This window comes from Chrysemys picta, chromosome 1, assembly GCF_011386835.1.
Source record: "Chrysemys picta bellii isolate R12L10 chromosome 1, ASM1138683v2, whole genome shotgun sequence".
In the NCBI taxonomy this organism is placed as follows: Eukaryota; Metazoa; Chordata; order Testudines; family Emydidae; genus Chrysemys; species Chrysemys picta.
The window spans coordinates 162,755,411-162,767,745 of record NC_088791.1 but is presented as its reverse complement, the minus strand read 5'-3'; the positions used below and the strand labels follow the sequence as shown (position 1 = coordinate 162,767,745).

General features: G+C 40.4%; 1 protein-coding gene across 1 annotated transcript in view; it reads right to left on the bottom strand.

Annotated features, from left to right (window-relative positions):
- NECTIN3 (nectin cell adhesion molecule 3) overlaps positions 1-10,365 on the bottom strand; it is a 198,791-nt gene extending 188,426 nt beyond the window's left edge. The window contains exon 1 of the mRNA XM_065588390.1: positions 10,294-10,365. Within this exon, the coding sequence (XP_065444462.1) occupies positions 10,294-10,357 (64 nt within the window). The 5' untranslated portion in view covers positions 10,358-10,365. The remainder of the gene's footprint in view (positions 1-10,293) is intronic.
- Positions 10,366-12,335: the final 1,970 nt, after the last annotated feature.

The following is a 12,335-nucleotide window of genomic DNA, read 5'->3' as shown; positions in this document are numbered from 1 at the left end:
TGTCCTATTTATCTTAATAGTTGTTCTACTCCCAATGACTTTCAAAATGGATCAATAGTTAACTTTACAAAGACCAAGCAGATAAACTCAGTAGGAATAGCTGTAAACCTAATATGGATGACAGCTCATTTTGGTATTGTGAATTAAGGAGCCTGAGGAGTACCATAACAGGAACAGTATCCCCGATAATGTCACAGCTAACCTGGTGGCTGAACTTTGTGACTTTGTCCTCACCCACAACTATTTCACATTTGGGAACAATATATACCTTCAAGTCAGCGGCACTGCTATGGGTACCTGCATGGCCCCACAATATGCCAACATTTTCATGGCTGACTTAGAACAACGCTTCCTTAGCTCTCATCCCCTAATGCCCCTACTCTACTTACGCTACATTGATGACATCTTCATCATCGGGACCCATGGAAAAGAAGCCCTTGAGGAATTCCACCATAATTTCAATAATTTCCATCCCACCATCAACCTCAGCCTAGATCAATCCACACAAGCGGTCCATTTCCTGGACACTACTGTGCTAATAAGCGATGGTCACATCAATACCACCCTATACCGGAAACCTACTGACCGCTATACTTACCTACATGCCTCCAGCTTCCATCCAGGACACACCACATGATCCATTGTCTACAGCCAAGCTCTAAGATACAACCGCATTTGCTCCAATCCCTCAGACAGAGACAAGCACCTACAAGATCTCTATCAAGCATTCTTAAAACTACAATATCCACCTGCTGAAGTGAAAAAACAGATTGACAGAGCCAGACAAGTACCCAGAAGTCACCTCCTACAAGACAGGCCCAACAAATTAAATAACAGAACACCACTAGCTGTCACCTTCAGCCCCCAACTAAAACCTCTCCAGCGCATCATCAAAGATCTACAACCTATCCTGAAAGATGATCCCTCACTCTTACAGGTCTTGGGAGACAGACCTGTCCTCGCTTACAGACAACCCCCCACCTGAAGCAAATACTCACCAGCAACCACACATCACTGAACAAAAACACTGACCCAGGAACCTATCCTTGCAACAAAGCCCGATGCCAACTCTGCCCACATATCTATTCAAGTGACATCATCATAGGACCTAATCACATCAGCCATGCCATCAGGGGCTCATTCACCTGCACATCTACCAATGTGATATATGCCATCATGTGCCAGCAATGCCCCTCTGCCATGTACATTGGCCAAACTGGACAGTCTCTACGCAAAAGAATTAATGGACACAAATCTGACATCAGGAATCATAACATTCAAAAACCAGTAGGAGAACTCTTTAACCTGTCTGGTCATTCAATGACAGACCTACGGGTGGCAATTTTGCAACAAAAAGGCTTCAAAAACAGACTCCAACGAGAAACTACTGAGCTTGAATTGATATGCAAATTAGATACGATCAATTTAGGCTTAAATAGAGACTGGGAATGGCTGAGCCATTACAAACATTGAATCTATCTCCCCTTGTAAGTATTCTCACACTTCTTATCAAACTGTCTGTACTGGGCTATCTTGATTATCACTTCAAAAGTTTTTTTTCCTCTTACTTAGTTGGCCTCTCAGAGTTGGTAAGACAACTCCCACCTTTTCATGCTCTCTGTATGTGTATATATATCTCCTCAATATATGTTCCAGTCTATGCATCCGAAGAAGTGGGCTGTAGCCCATGAAAGTTTATGCTCAAATAAATTTGTTAGTGTCTAAGGTGCCACAAGTACTCCTGTTCTTTTTGCGGATACAGACTAACACGGCTGCTACTCTGAAACTTGTCATAACTCCTTTTCTAACTCAAGCAAACCTAAAGAGTATGGAAAGGCATCTCAGTGACTTTTGCCAATCAAACATCCAACTGTGGGAATTTTGAGTCTAACACGTTGCATACAATTAAAGAACAGGCTTTAGCTGACAAGTCCAATTAGATGAAACTGGCAGAATAATGGTGTAAAGCAAAGAGCATAAGGACTGACCATGTAAATGCAGCTCTTATGACAACTGAAATGTATCAAAGATTTGCTCAAGTAAATGGCTACCATTATAAGTAATAGACACTGCTTTGTTAAATAAAATATAGACAGTGCTGCCATCTCTGAAGTTTTTTTTTTGGAGAAAGTGTTTGTCATGGGACTGGCTTTCATAGATTATGTGAGAAGTTCGAGCCTTCATGGAATTTTTGGGCTGCCCTTGGGTAAACGCTGCTGGCTACCTTTCCTGCCACCTGGGAAACAGCCAATCACAGCTGCTGCAGTGGGTGAGACGAACTCAGGAGCAGAGCAACAATTTTGACTAGGGAAGGTGGGAAAGGAGCAGTAAGAGCGCAACTGAGGAGTTTCTACACACAAAGTGGCTTGACAGTGGGTACATGTCTTCAGTTTGACCACAAAAAGCTGCTTTAGTGTGCAGGAACTTGCCAGTGTAGACAAACCCTAGGTCTATTTTTGGTTTTAACAGGCCCCAGCTTCTGAAGCCATGTGAATATTTGAATCTCAGTTCTCTCACTGGAACCCAAAATATTTTGTGAAAACCCATGGGACTGTGTGAAATTTCATTTAATTGCTGACAGAGTTCCTATATAAACATGGTTGGTTTCTTGCCAGCTCACCTAGAAGGCTGCTGAGGGCCCTGAGTCAGGGTCAACCTCACAGGTAGACCATGTTGAATCTGGAGATCTCAGGGCTTCCAGGTTTTATTATGTCGATTTCAATTGGCAGCTGCCAGGGATTTGAGAGCATATTTCATTTTAGAAACACCATGTTTTGGAATTAAAAAAAAAGTTCCGAATTACCCTAGTTTGTGGGAAATAAAAAAAATGGTTCTAACTGAACCGAAACCAAACATCAAAATTTCTCAAGCCATAAATTGCAAATTCCAGCCGGTTCTAGCCACAGCAGCAACTAATGTGGGAGAGGGAAGGAACAAGATATACATCCAGAACAACTTGATAAACTGACTACAACCTCCTGCAAAGTAAGGAGGAAGTGGGTTTACTTGTTGGCCTAAATCCTGTTTCAATGCAATGAGGTGCTAATAGGTATAATAATACTTAAATAAGTGAGTTAGTCAGGAAGCATACACCTACTGTTTGGGGACATGTATAGGATACAACAATACATGTCAAGTAGTCTGACCCCAAAGAGGTACAGCCAAGAATAGTTTCTAAACAAGCCACTATTACTTTGCTTTAGGGTAAAAACAACTAGTTAAGACTTGAAGTGTATACATCCAAAGGAGCAAGTGGAACTTTTGTTTTACTCTTCAGGTAGAACCCAACTTGAAGTCTGAATTTAAAGTTTGTTTCAGCAACATTCAAGCATGCAACAAGAGTTGTGTTACCTAGTAATATTTCTTGTTCTTAAATGTTAACAGTTCAGCATGTGTGTAAATATCAGAACTTATGAGCTATTCTGCACTTTTGAGTAAGGGAGCTTCAGGTTTGAGAATGTGGTACATGAACTGCAATTTCCTACAGAATTTTACTAAGTGGTCTCCTAGCTGAGAAGTACTATGGTCACCAAAAGTACTATAGGAATTGATAGGATTATTTCATACTGTGTGATTTCAAAGTAAAATCTGAGGTTGTTTCCTCTGACTACACTTAACTGCCTAAAAAGGATGTTGGTCAGGTGAAAACCAGATTGATTTTCATAATGTATGAAACTTAAAAGTTAACCTTAGGCTTTGAATCCTTCCTTGCTACTAATCTACTGTAAGCAAGCAGCTCTGTGTTTGAAGTGGCAACCAAACAATCTCCGTTTGGTTACTGGCCCAGTTAGTGGGCAGAAGACTTTATTCAAAACTGTCGCCGTATTGGATTACAGCATATCAGAGGCATTAGGGTAGTACGCTTAATTGTTTTTCCATAAAGATTGAAATTGGAAGTAAACCTTCATGTATATGCTGCCAAATTCAGAAGTGTTGAGAACACCCTTAAATATTTATAAGGAGATATGTATTTCACTTTGCCAAAAAAACAAAACAACCCAACCAGCACCATACTTTTTTTGAGCCTAGAATTTGAAAAGTCTGGAAAGAAATAAGTATTTCATAATGATTTTAAAATAAATTTGAGCCTACTCTTGCTGACATTCACTGTACCCAGGGGACTTTATAGAAGAGGTGGCAAAACAGTCCAACTACCTTCCTTTCAGCTTTCAGTGTTTAAAGTCTTCCAAGGCATAACCTCACCTCATACACATGACACTTGAATTGATTAAAGCATTTCCAGTTCATCCAAAGGATGAAATTTATCATGTTGGAAGGGGCAACTTGTTTCTCCAGTGTTTGGCCTGGTTGTTGGCCAGATCCCTTGGGTTGGAAGAGGAAAATAAATCCTCTTATATGTATCATGATAGTGGAACTGGAGTCAGAGGGCTCCTGTTCCCTGGAAGGAATGCTATTTACAAGGTAACAGGGGATGCAGGGAGTTAAACTCAAAGCAACTCAGCCATGTGGACAGAGCAGTGCATGGGTTTAGATCAAGTTTCACTTGTTCAGCTTAACCTGCATTTAGCATCACTCTTTATGAATGAAACACTAAGTGACATAATAGCTGCATAGCCTATCAGCAGAGACTAGAGCTGCTGAACTCCTGAATAGAGTTGGCTTGAAATTGTCTGAAGGAACAATTTTTCCCACCAGAAAATAGAAACATTCCATGGGAACTTGATAATGACCTGCCTGGTTTTGTCAGCTCTTTCACACTCCCAGAAAGCTTGCCAGGCTGCTGAGAAGCCAGGAAGCTTGCAAAGCCCCAGGTCATAGGCAGCTAACTGGAAGGTTACTGGTGACCACATATCTGTGGCAGTGGGACTGGAAATTTTGGGAAGCGACAATTTTGTTTGGTCCAAAACAATTTTTTGGAGATGTCCCTTTCATCTCAAATGGTTCGAATTCAGAACTACATTTTTCCAGAAATGCAAAATTTTCCTTCGGGTCAATTCCAGTTCCCATACAGCAATACTTCTGAATGACATTAGATAAATCTTTTGGGCCAGCCCACTCTGTACAGTGTAGTTTCTATAGAGCTGAGTTGCAGTTTGCAAGGAATACACAATCCTTGTATGTTTTTCAGTATTCTGTATGGGGTTGTGCAACGCCTCTTTTGCCAAGAGAACTGATATTGCAATATGTATGAACTGAGACCTGAAGTTAAAGTAAAGGATTCTCAGGGGGAAGAGGAGGATACCAGGTACTATAGTGTTCCACAGGGTTCAAGACTGTAGGACCTACCCTATGACTCAACTCAGTAACCATAGCTCATATATTTGGCATTGTGATAACACTAAATGCCAGTAAAGAAGGGGCTCTATCAAAGGTTTTGTTGTACAGCCAGCCATGACCACAAGGGTGGAGACTCTTGCTGCAGACACAGGTTGGAAGGATGGATAGGGTGGGTCTTTTCCACATTATGAACTTTAAGGGGACAGGAACAGGAGAGCTGGGCCATCTGAGGAAGGAGACATGGAATCTGGTGGTGAAGGAAGCTCCATGCTCTTTCTTCACGCACTTGTTAGCTTAATAGCTTTGTTTACCTAATATATGAAAATGAACTTTCATTGTATTTGCCCGAAGGCTGGGCTGGGCAGAGAATCAAATACACATTCCTTTGTCTGAGGCAGACCTGTTTATCAACTCCCTCTGACATGCCTGGTATAAACACATTTTAGTCATCATTCCAGCATATATCCATTCCTTTTTGTACACACCGTGTGCATACCTCATGGGAAAAAAAAATATTAGTTTTCAAATGATACCTCACAAGGCATATTTTGTACAAAGATTATTACACTAGTTTGTGGTGTGTGAATACAGGGTATTTAATGTCATGCCCTCCAGAACAGGAGCTCAGCTCTGCCCAAGTTGGAACTTGGTGCAGGCCACCTCGTTGGCTTTGGTTTGGGCCAGTTGTCTGGCACAGGGACTGTGCTGAAACCTTTGAGTTTGGGTGGTCACCATAGTTTATGCTGATGGAGAAGGCTGAAATTCAGCCAGTACCTTGGGCTAGGGCAGGGGACTGGGTCATTGAGTAGACTGGGGTACAGCTGCACTGGAAACTAAGTGGAGGGACTCTGACATAACTGTGGGGATGGACACCAGATAATGCAGTAGCGATTGAAAGACTACTCAAAACTCACCCCACCCAAACATTAGCCTTCAAGCACAAGGTACCAGAGGTACCAGAGGGTACATTGTTTTGGAATTGAGGCTGGCATACAATTTGGACTCCGCCACAATATTTTTTAGTGTTAAGGAGTCAGTACCTTGTGCTATTGCTGGGAGTGTATGCATGACTCCCTGTAGAGGCCACCTCAATAGGGAGTGAAGTGCCTATTTCTGGGATTAATTCTGGTCTCCCCAAATGTTCTGGAAGGGAACCAAGGGGTTTGTGGCTAGTGTGAGGCCTATCACCTCAGGCGCATGGCACTGGATTTATGGATTACAAAAATAAAGCTATGTCCTACCACAAAACCCCACAAAAACATCTTGGTCCTTGATCAGCTCTTAAATACTAACTAAACAGTTGGGGTTGAGAACCTATCTCTTTCAGTCCATGGAACATGCTGCCATAGTTGGCTAGCTACTAGATGCAGTCCTGTCCCGCAGTGCAAGGTTGAAGGACTACTTAACAGCCCCAATGCCCTGTCCCAACATTCCTTCTGCTGGAGGTGGTGTGGCTCAAGATATCGGGGGCAGGATTTCTTCCATCCTCTAGCCCAGTGCTTAAGACTCTTGAGGAGTTGTCCCAGGCATATTTTCTCTTGGAAGCTCACTCAAAATAACTAAGAAAATGCTAAGAAAATGCAACATGGGCAGAGAATGCTACTCAGGTACTTAATTATAAACAAATATCACCTATTGTGTAACTAAAACCCCAGTGTTTCTGCTTCAGTATTCTGCCTTAAAGCCAAATTGTGACTACACATTGATGGCAGAATGGAATAATATCCCGGCATTAATTCAGTTAACATATGTTCCATCATTTTTTAATGGAAGAAACATGCTTACTTGGTAGGTTTCCACATACAAGGAATGTATGGCTCAAAGGAAGGCTGCAGTAATGTAGTGCTTGTGTCTAAATTGGGAAGGTGGGGACAGACCAAAGGGTGTGATTTTCTACATCTACTTTTCATTATTTAGGAAAAATAAATATGAAAACTGACATCAGTTGGCACTGCATAGCTACCTTGGTGGCCATCTCACGAGAGGTCAAAAATAAAAATTCTATCTGAAGTAGCATTTTGTTGCTAGAGGCAATGCCCTTAGGTCAGAATGGAGGTCATTTTGCAGGGAAGCGAGGACACATTCTCATTGCTGCTGCATCTACTACATATAAAAGTAAGTAGACCTTTCTCTAGGGATGAGATGCTAACAATTTCCACCAGAATACTTAGGTGAATGATTAGAGCAACCCTTCAAAGAATTCAACAGTTGACATTACTTGCTAATACCCAGCAAGTCTCCATTGACTCCATCTTTGCATTTGTGCAAGAGTCTTCAAGTAATGCATTAGAAGAAATAAAGTGTATTCAAACTAAAAAGGAAGCAGTGTCTGAATTTCAAGTGGTCCCATAGTTAACATTAAATATCATCTGTATATGTCGCTGCTTCATGCATTCTTGACTTTCAGTTGAGATGGGGAGGAGGGAAGTGACATATCAAGCGACTTGAGGCAGTGACCTTCATACAGCCTTGAACTTCAGAAGATCATAAGTATATTCATACATGCTGTCATTGCATGATCTATTGTCTGGCAAAGAGCAAGGGTCTGGTTGCTCAACCCATTTCTTTTAAGACTGAAACACAGTGATCCACATCAGAAATTTTAAATTGACCTATCAAGTTCCCATTAACTCTCTGTACAGGATATGGAAACTGATTCTTGTTCTATTTGCAAGGGAATCCTTGGGAGTTCAAGTTTTTTCTTGAAAATCATAGCTCACTTAGTAGCTTTATGCTTTTTATAGCACCTTGATGTTGCTGAGTTCCTTAGAGTTTTTTCTTTGTAGGATTTCTGTTCTTACAATATAGGAATGAAGAGAAGATTATTAATAAGGTACTTTACTTGTGAGATCCTGTGTGCAAAGCATGAATAAATGGATAATACTTTAAAAGAGAATTTACTTAGAACCTGAGTGCTATTATCAAAGAAAAAGTATCTTTAATTCTTGCTTTTTGCAAAACTGGTAGAGATAAAAGGTGGGTGAACATCAAATATTGAGAGTTATTCAGCCTTTCCAAAGTGAAGAAATGAAGGTGTGGCTTTAGATAGTAGTATATAGGGGTATTTGAAGGGGAGGGACTTCTCTTCAAGCATTAATCTGTGGTGATATTAGCAGAATTAGTTGGGATTAGATTGGCATGTTGCAGTTAGCCCTAAGTAAGGAGCACCACTAGAACTGTGCAAAAGACATAACTAAGGTGCAACGATTCAGTTCTCAGCCTTGGCAGCCCTACGAGAAAGCTTTTGTCAGTTTGGCTGGCAGACGTGAATGACAAGGCAGGCAGCTGGGGGCCAGTTTTGTCTCCCCGCCCCCGGGAGAAAAAAAAATCAAAACTTTCCAGTAAAACAAACTTTGCTACGGAAAATCTCAGATTTTTGAAAAGGGCTTTTTGGTTTGAAAATCATGCCAGAAAACTTTTCAACCACCTCTAGATGATGGAGGCTTAACACAAGTGCCTTTTTGCATGAACACATCAGGTGTATGTTCATATGACTTAGCGATCTATTAGGACTTATCACCATGCTGAAATGTCGAATAAACAGCATTATATCAGTACTTGTGTGTTTGAAAATAGCTCACGCAGAGTTGTGTCAAATTCAGGCAAGGGAGCAACACTGAAAAGAAGTCCTCCAAGCTGATACTTTGAAAGAATCAGGCCCCAAGTTGAGGAGATGAAATGGGTGGGCTGATCTATGACTGGAACAAACTCAGAGGAATTAAGGACCATCCTAAACCTCACTATCTTCCATTCGAACAGCAAAGCATGTTGCTTTAACTGTGCCTTATCTAACAAATATGGCAACATTTATATCTAAATAAACCCTACCAAAACTAGACACTCCGCTGCACATAAATCTCTCCCTGGTGAGAGGATGTGATAACTAACATGTGACAGCAGCAAAGAGTCCTGTGGCACCTTATAGACTAACAGACGTATTGGAGCATGAGCTTTCGTGGGTGAATACCCACTTCGTTGGATGCATCCAACGAAGTGGGTATTCACTGATGAAGTGGGTATTCACCCACGAAAGCTCATGCTCCAATACGTCTGTTAGTCTATAAGGTGCCACAGGACTCTTTGCTACTTTTACAGATCCAGACTAACACGGCTACCCCTCTGATACTTAACATATGACAGATTTTAATAAAGTTGCTTAATGCGCTCTGGAAGGATCAGCTATTACAGGGATGACAACAGTAGAAAACTGTGTAGTACAAATGGATTGGAAGATTCTGAAATATGTGAGAACTGACCAATCAAAACTATCACTAAAGCTTAATTCTGTGCAGTTCTGAGGTCTGCAATAGTGGAAATCACATGTAGGAACATGATCAGTTAAGTTAATGTGTACTTTGTAATTTTAGTGATGCTTTCTGATTTAAACTGCTTGATTTTTGAAGGGACTTCAAAATTAAACCGTCTAAACAATTACTCGATTTCAACAAATTGGAGAATTCCAACAGAAAATTGTTCTGTTGAAATTTTTGACCAGCTCAATACAGCGTTTTTCCAAGCAAACAGCCAAATGATTAACTGCTACCAAATGTTTCAAGTCCATTAAGTTCCTGAGCATAGAATATGTAATATGTGGCTTTGAAAAACTGTGAGATGGGTCCCCATCCTGCAAACACTGACCATAAAGCTTACTGTTTCCAATACACCTGCCTTCACTACTCTATACAGTCTGCAAGATCTGGTCTTTATTTTACACTTAATAACATTGTAGAAATGTCACTTGATAATGCTCATAATAAACTTTTTGACTTCAAAAGTCATTTAGAGCTTAAACATATAGCCATTAACAGGGCTTTAGCTAAGCATTACAGGTGAAGAGTGGGAGGAATGTACATAATTCCACATGAGTATACTGTAAAATAGAATATATATAAAATTCACTTGAAATCTTTCAATTGCCAAGGAGAAGTCACAAGTAACATTCTGACCTACAGTTGATCCAGTGGGTGGGCACTAAGATGTAATCAGTGTCACAGGGTTCAGTGAAAAACTTGTCAAAAGACAAAGCTAAAATAAAAAGGTAATTTGAGGCTCTACCTTGGAAGCTGCGTGCAGATCCCAGTTTTTCTGTTGAAGTGCTTTTCTGAATCATTGCTTCCATGCAGATAACTGGAAAGATGAAGTGGAGGAAATTAAACAAGGAACAAAGTAATGCAACTGGAGGGGAGGGACTAACTGGAAAGGTGAAGTTAGGCTGGGTCTAATCACAGTTTTATTTTCAATTGTGTAATTAATTTGGTTAAGGGTGTAATCTTTATACCAAATGGTCATACTGGTACAACCCCCTACTATGGAAGCAGTTATACCAGTACAGAGGTGTTTAACAGTAGAACTCACTGTGACAGTTTGTATCCCAGTGTTCACCCCTTTTACTGGACTTTGATGAATTTTGTATAAAGTATGCCTTGAGAGGTATTATTACTCATGATTTGCTGACCATTTGTGTCCTGGTAAAATATGTGGCAACATTGTATGTAAAGTTATAAGATTCTATGGTATGATATTACTAAGACACATCTCAAGTCTGGGGAGCAGTCTCAAACCAGTTCCCAGAGACAAAAGGCTAGTCCATACCTCACCCAGGTGTCAACAAAATCAAATGGACCATCACCTGATTAGGTGGCAATTCTTTGGCAGAAAAGAGGGTGTTGGTAAAAAAACCCCTCAACATCTTGACAAAGAAACAGCTTGGGGTTCCCATCTACACAGACTTTGTCACCTGAACCTCAGCAGGAGATGCTTCTCAAAGAAGAGAAAGAGCTATAAGAAGGGAGAGTACACTCCCCAAATTATTCCTCCCTTTCTCTCTACCCATGGCAGCAACAAACGAAGAACAAAGGAAGCAGCATTTGTCCTGGGAGTGGGGGAGGGGGGTGAATCTTGACTGAAAGAAATTCAGCCAATAAGACTGCTGAAATGTGATGAGAGAGACTTTGCTTTGAATTCACTTAGCTTGTTAAATTAGACATTAGTTGCATTTTACTTCTATTTTTTTGTAACCAATTCTGACTTTTTTGCCTCCTTACTTGTAGTTACTTAAAATCTTTCTGTAGTTAATAAACTTGTTTAGATAAAACAATAAAGCCAGCGTGTTTAGACTGAAGGGAAACTCCATTTGGGACAACAGGATTTGTGCACATCATTTTCTATTAATAAAATGACTTACTTTTTATGAGTTTGTATTGTCCAGGAGAGAGTTGGGCAGTACAAGATGTACATTTCTGGGGAAAGTCCGGGACTGGGAATTTGTTGGCGTTTCTCTGCAGTGTAATTCAAGAGTGGCTGGCTATAGCACTCATACAATATAATTGGGAGTGATTTACATGCCGAAGGTTGTGTGTGAGCAGACCCAGGAGTGGTAGCTCTCACAGCAAAGCAGTGAGAAAGGCACCCCAGGTTGGAGAACTGTGATGACACAGCAATTCAAGAGTGCAGATTGTATCCTGGGTAATGTCACATTCACTACTTTTCAAGTAAGAAGCTGTATCGGTATAAGAGCTTACCCTATTTAATGGAGTCCACATTAGAGGCTTGTCCAACTTCATACTACTGTGGTACAAAGTGGTACAACTTTCATGTAGACAGGGCCTTAGAAAAACCAAAAATGGATAAATGTGCTGATGCCACAGCTAGGGTATAATCTACACAAAGAAGAAAGGAAAATGTGGTGGGAACGGGTTAAAAATTTATGATTAGCACTACTTATGAGCCCTAAGTGGAGTTCTGTGACAAAATACAGTTGAAGAAAACAGTCACTGAGTTGCTTAAATGTTAAATACTTTAGAGTTGGTTACATCACTTTAAATAAGATATTTAAAGATTAACAACCATCTTTAAGCTGAATATTTTACATTTACACAAAAACATTAACCATAGCCAATTATATTTGCTTAATCAAGCTTAACAATGCTGCATGCTGTTGCTCATCACAAAGCACTATGAAAATTTCCAAAAGATGTAATGCTACAGGGTGTCTACTATCCAATGGCACAACCATCTGTTGACTCATTAGTATAAAAGAAATAGTTGACTCATTGCTTATCATTTTTCGCATTACAAATATGATCATTAATGATGTC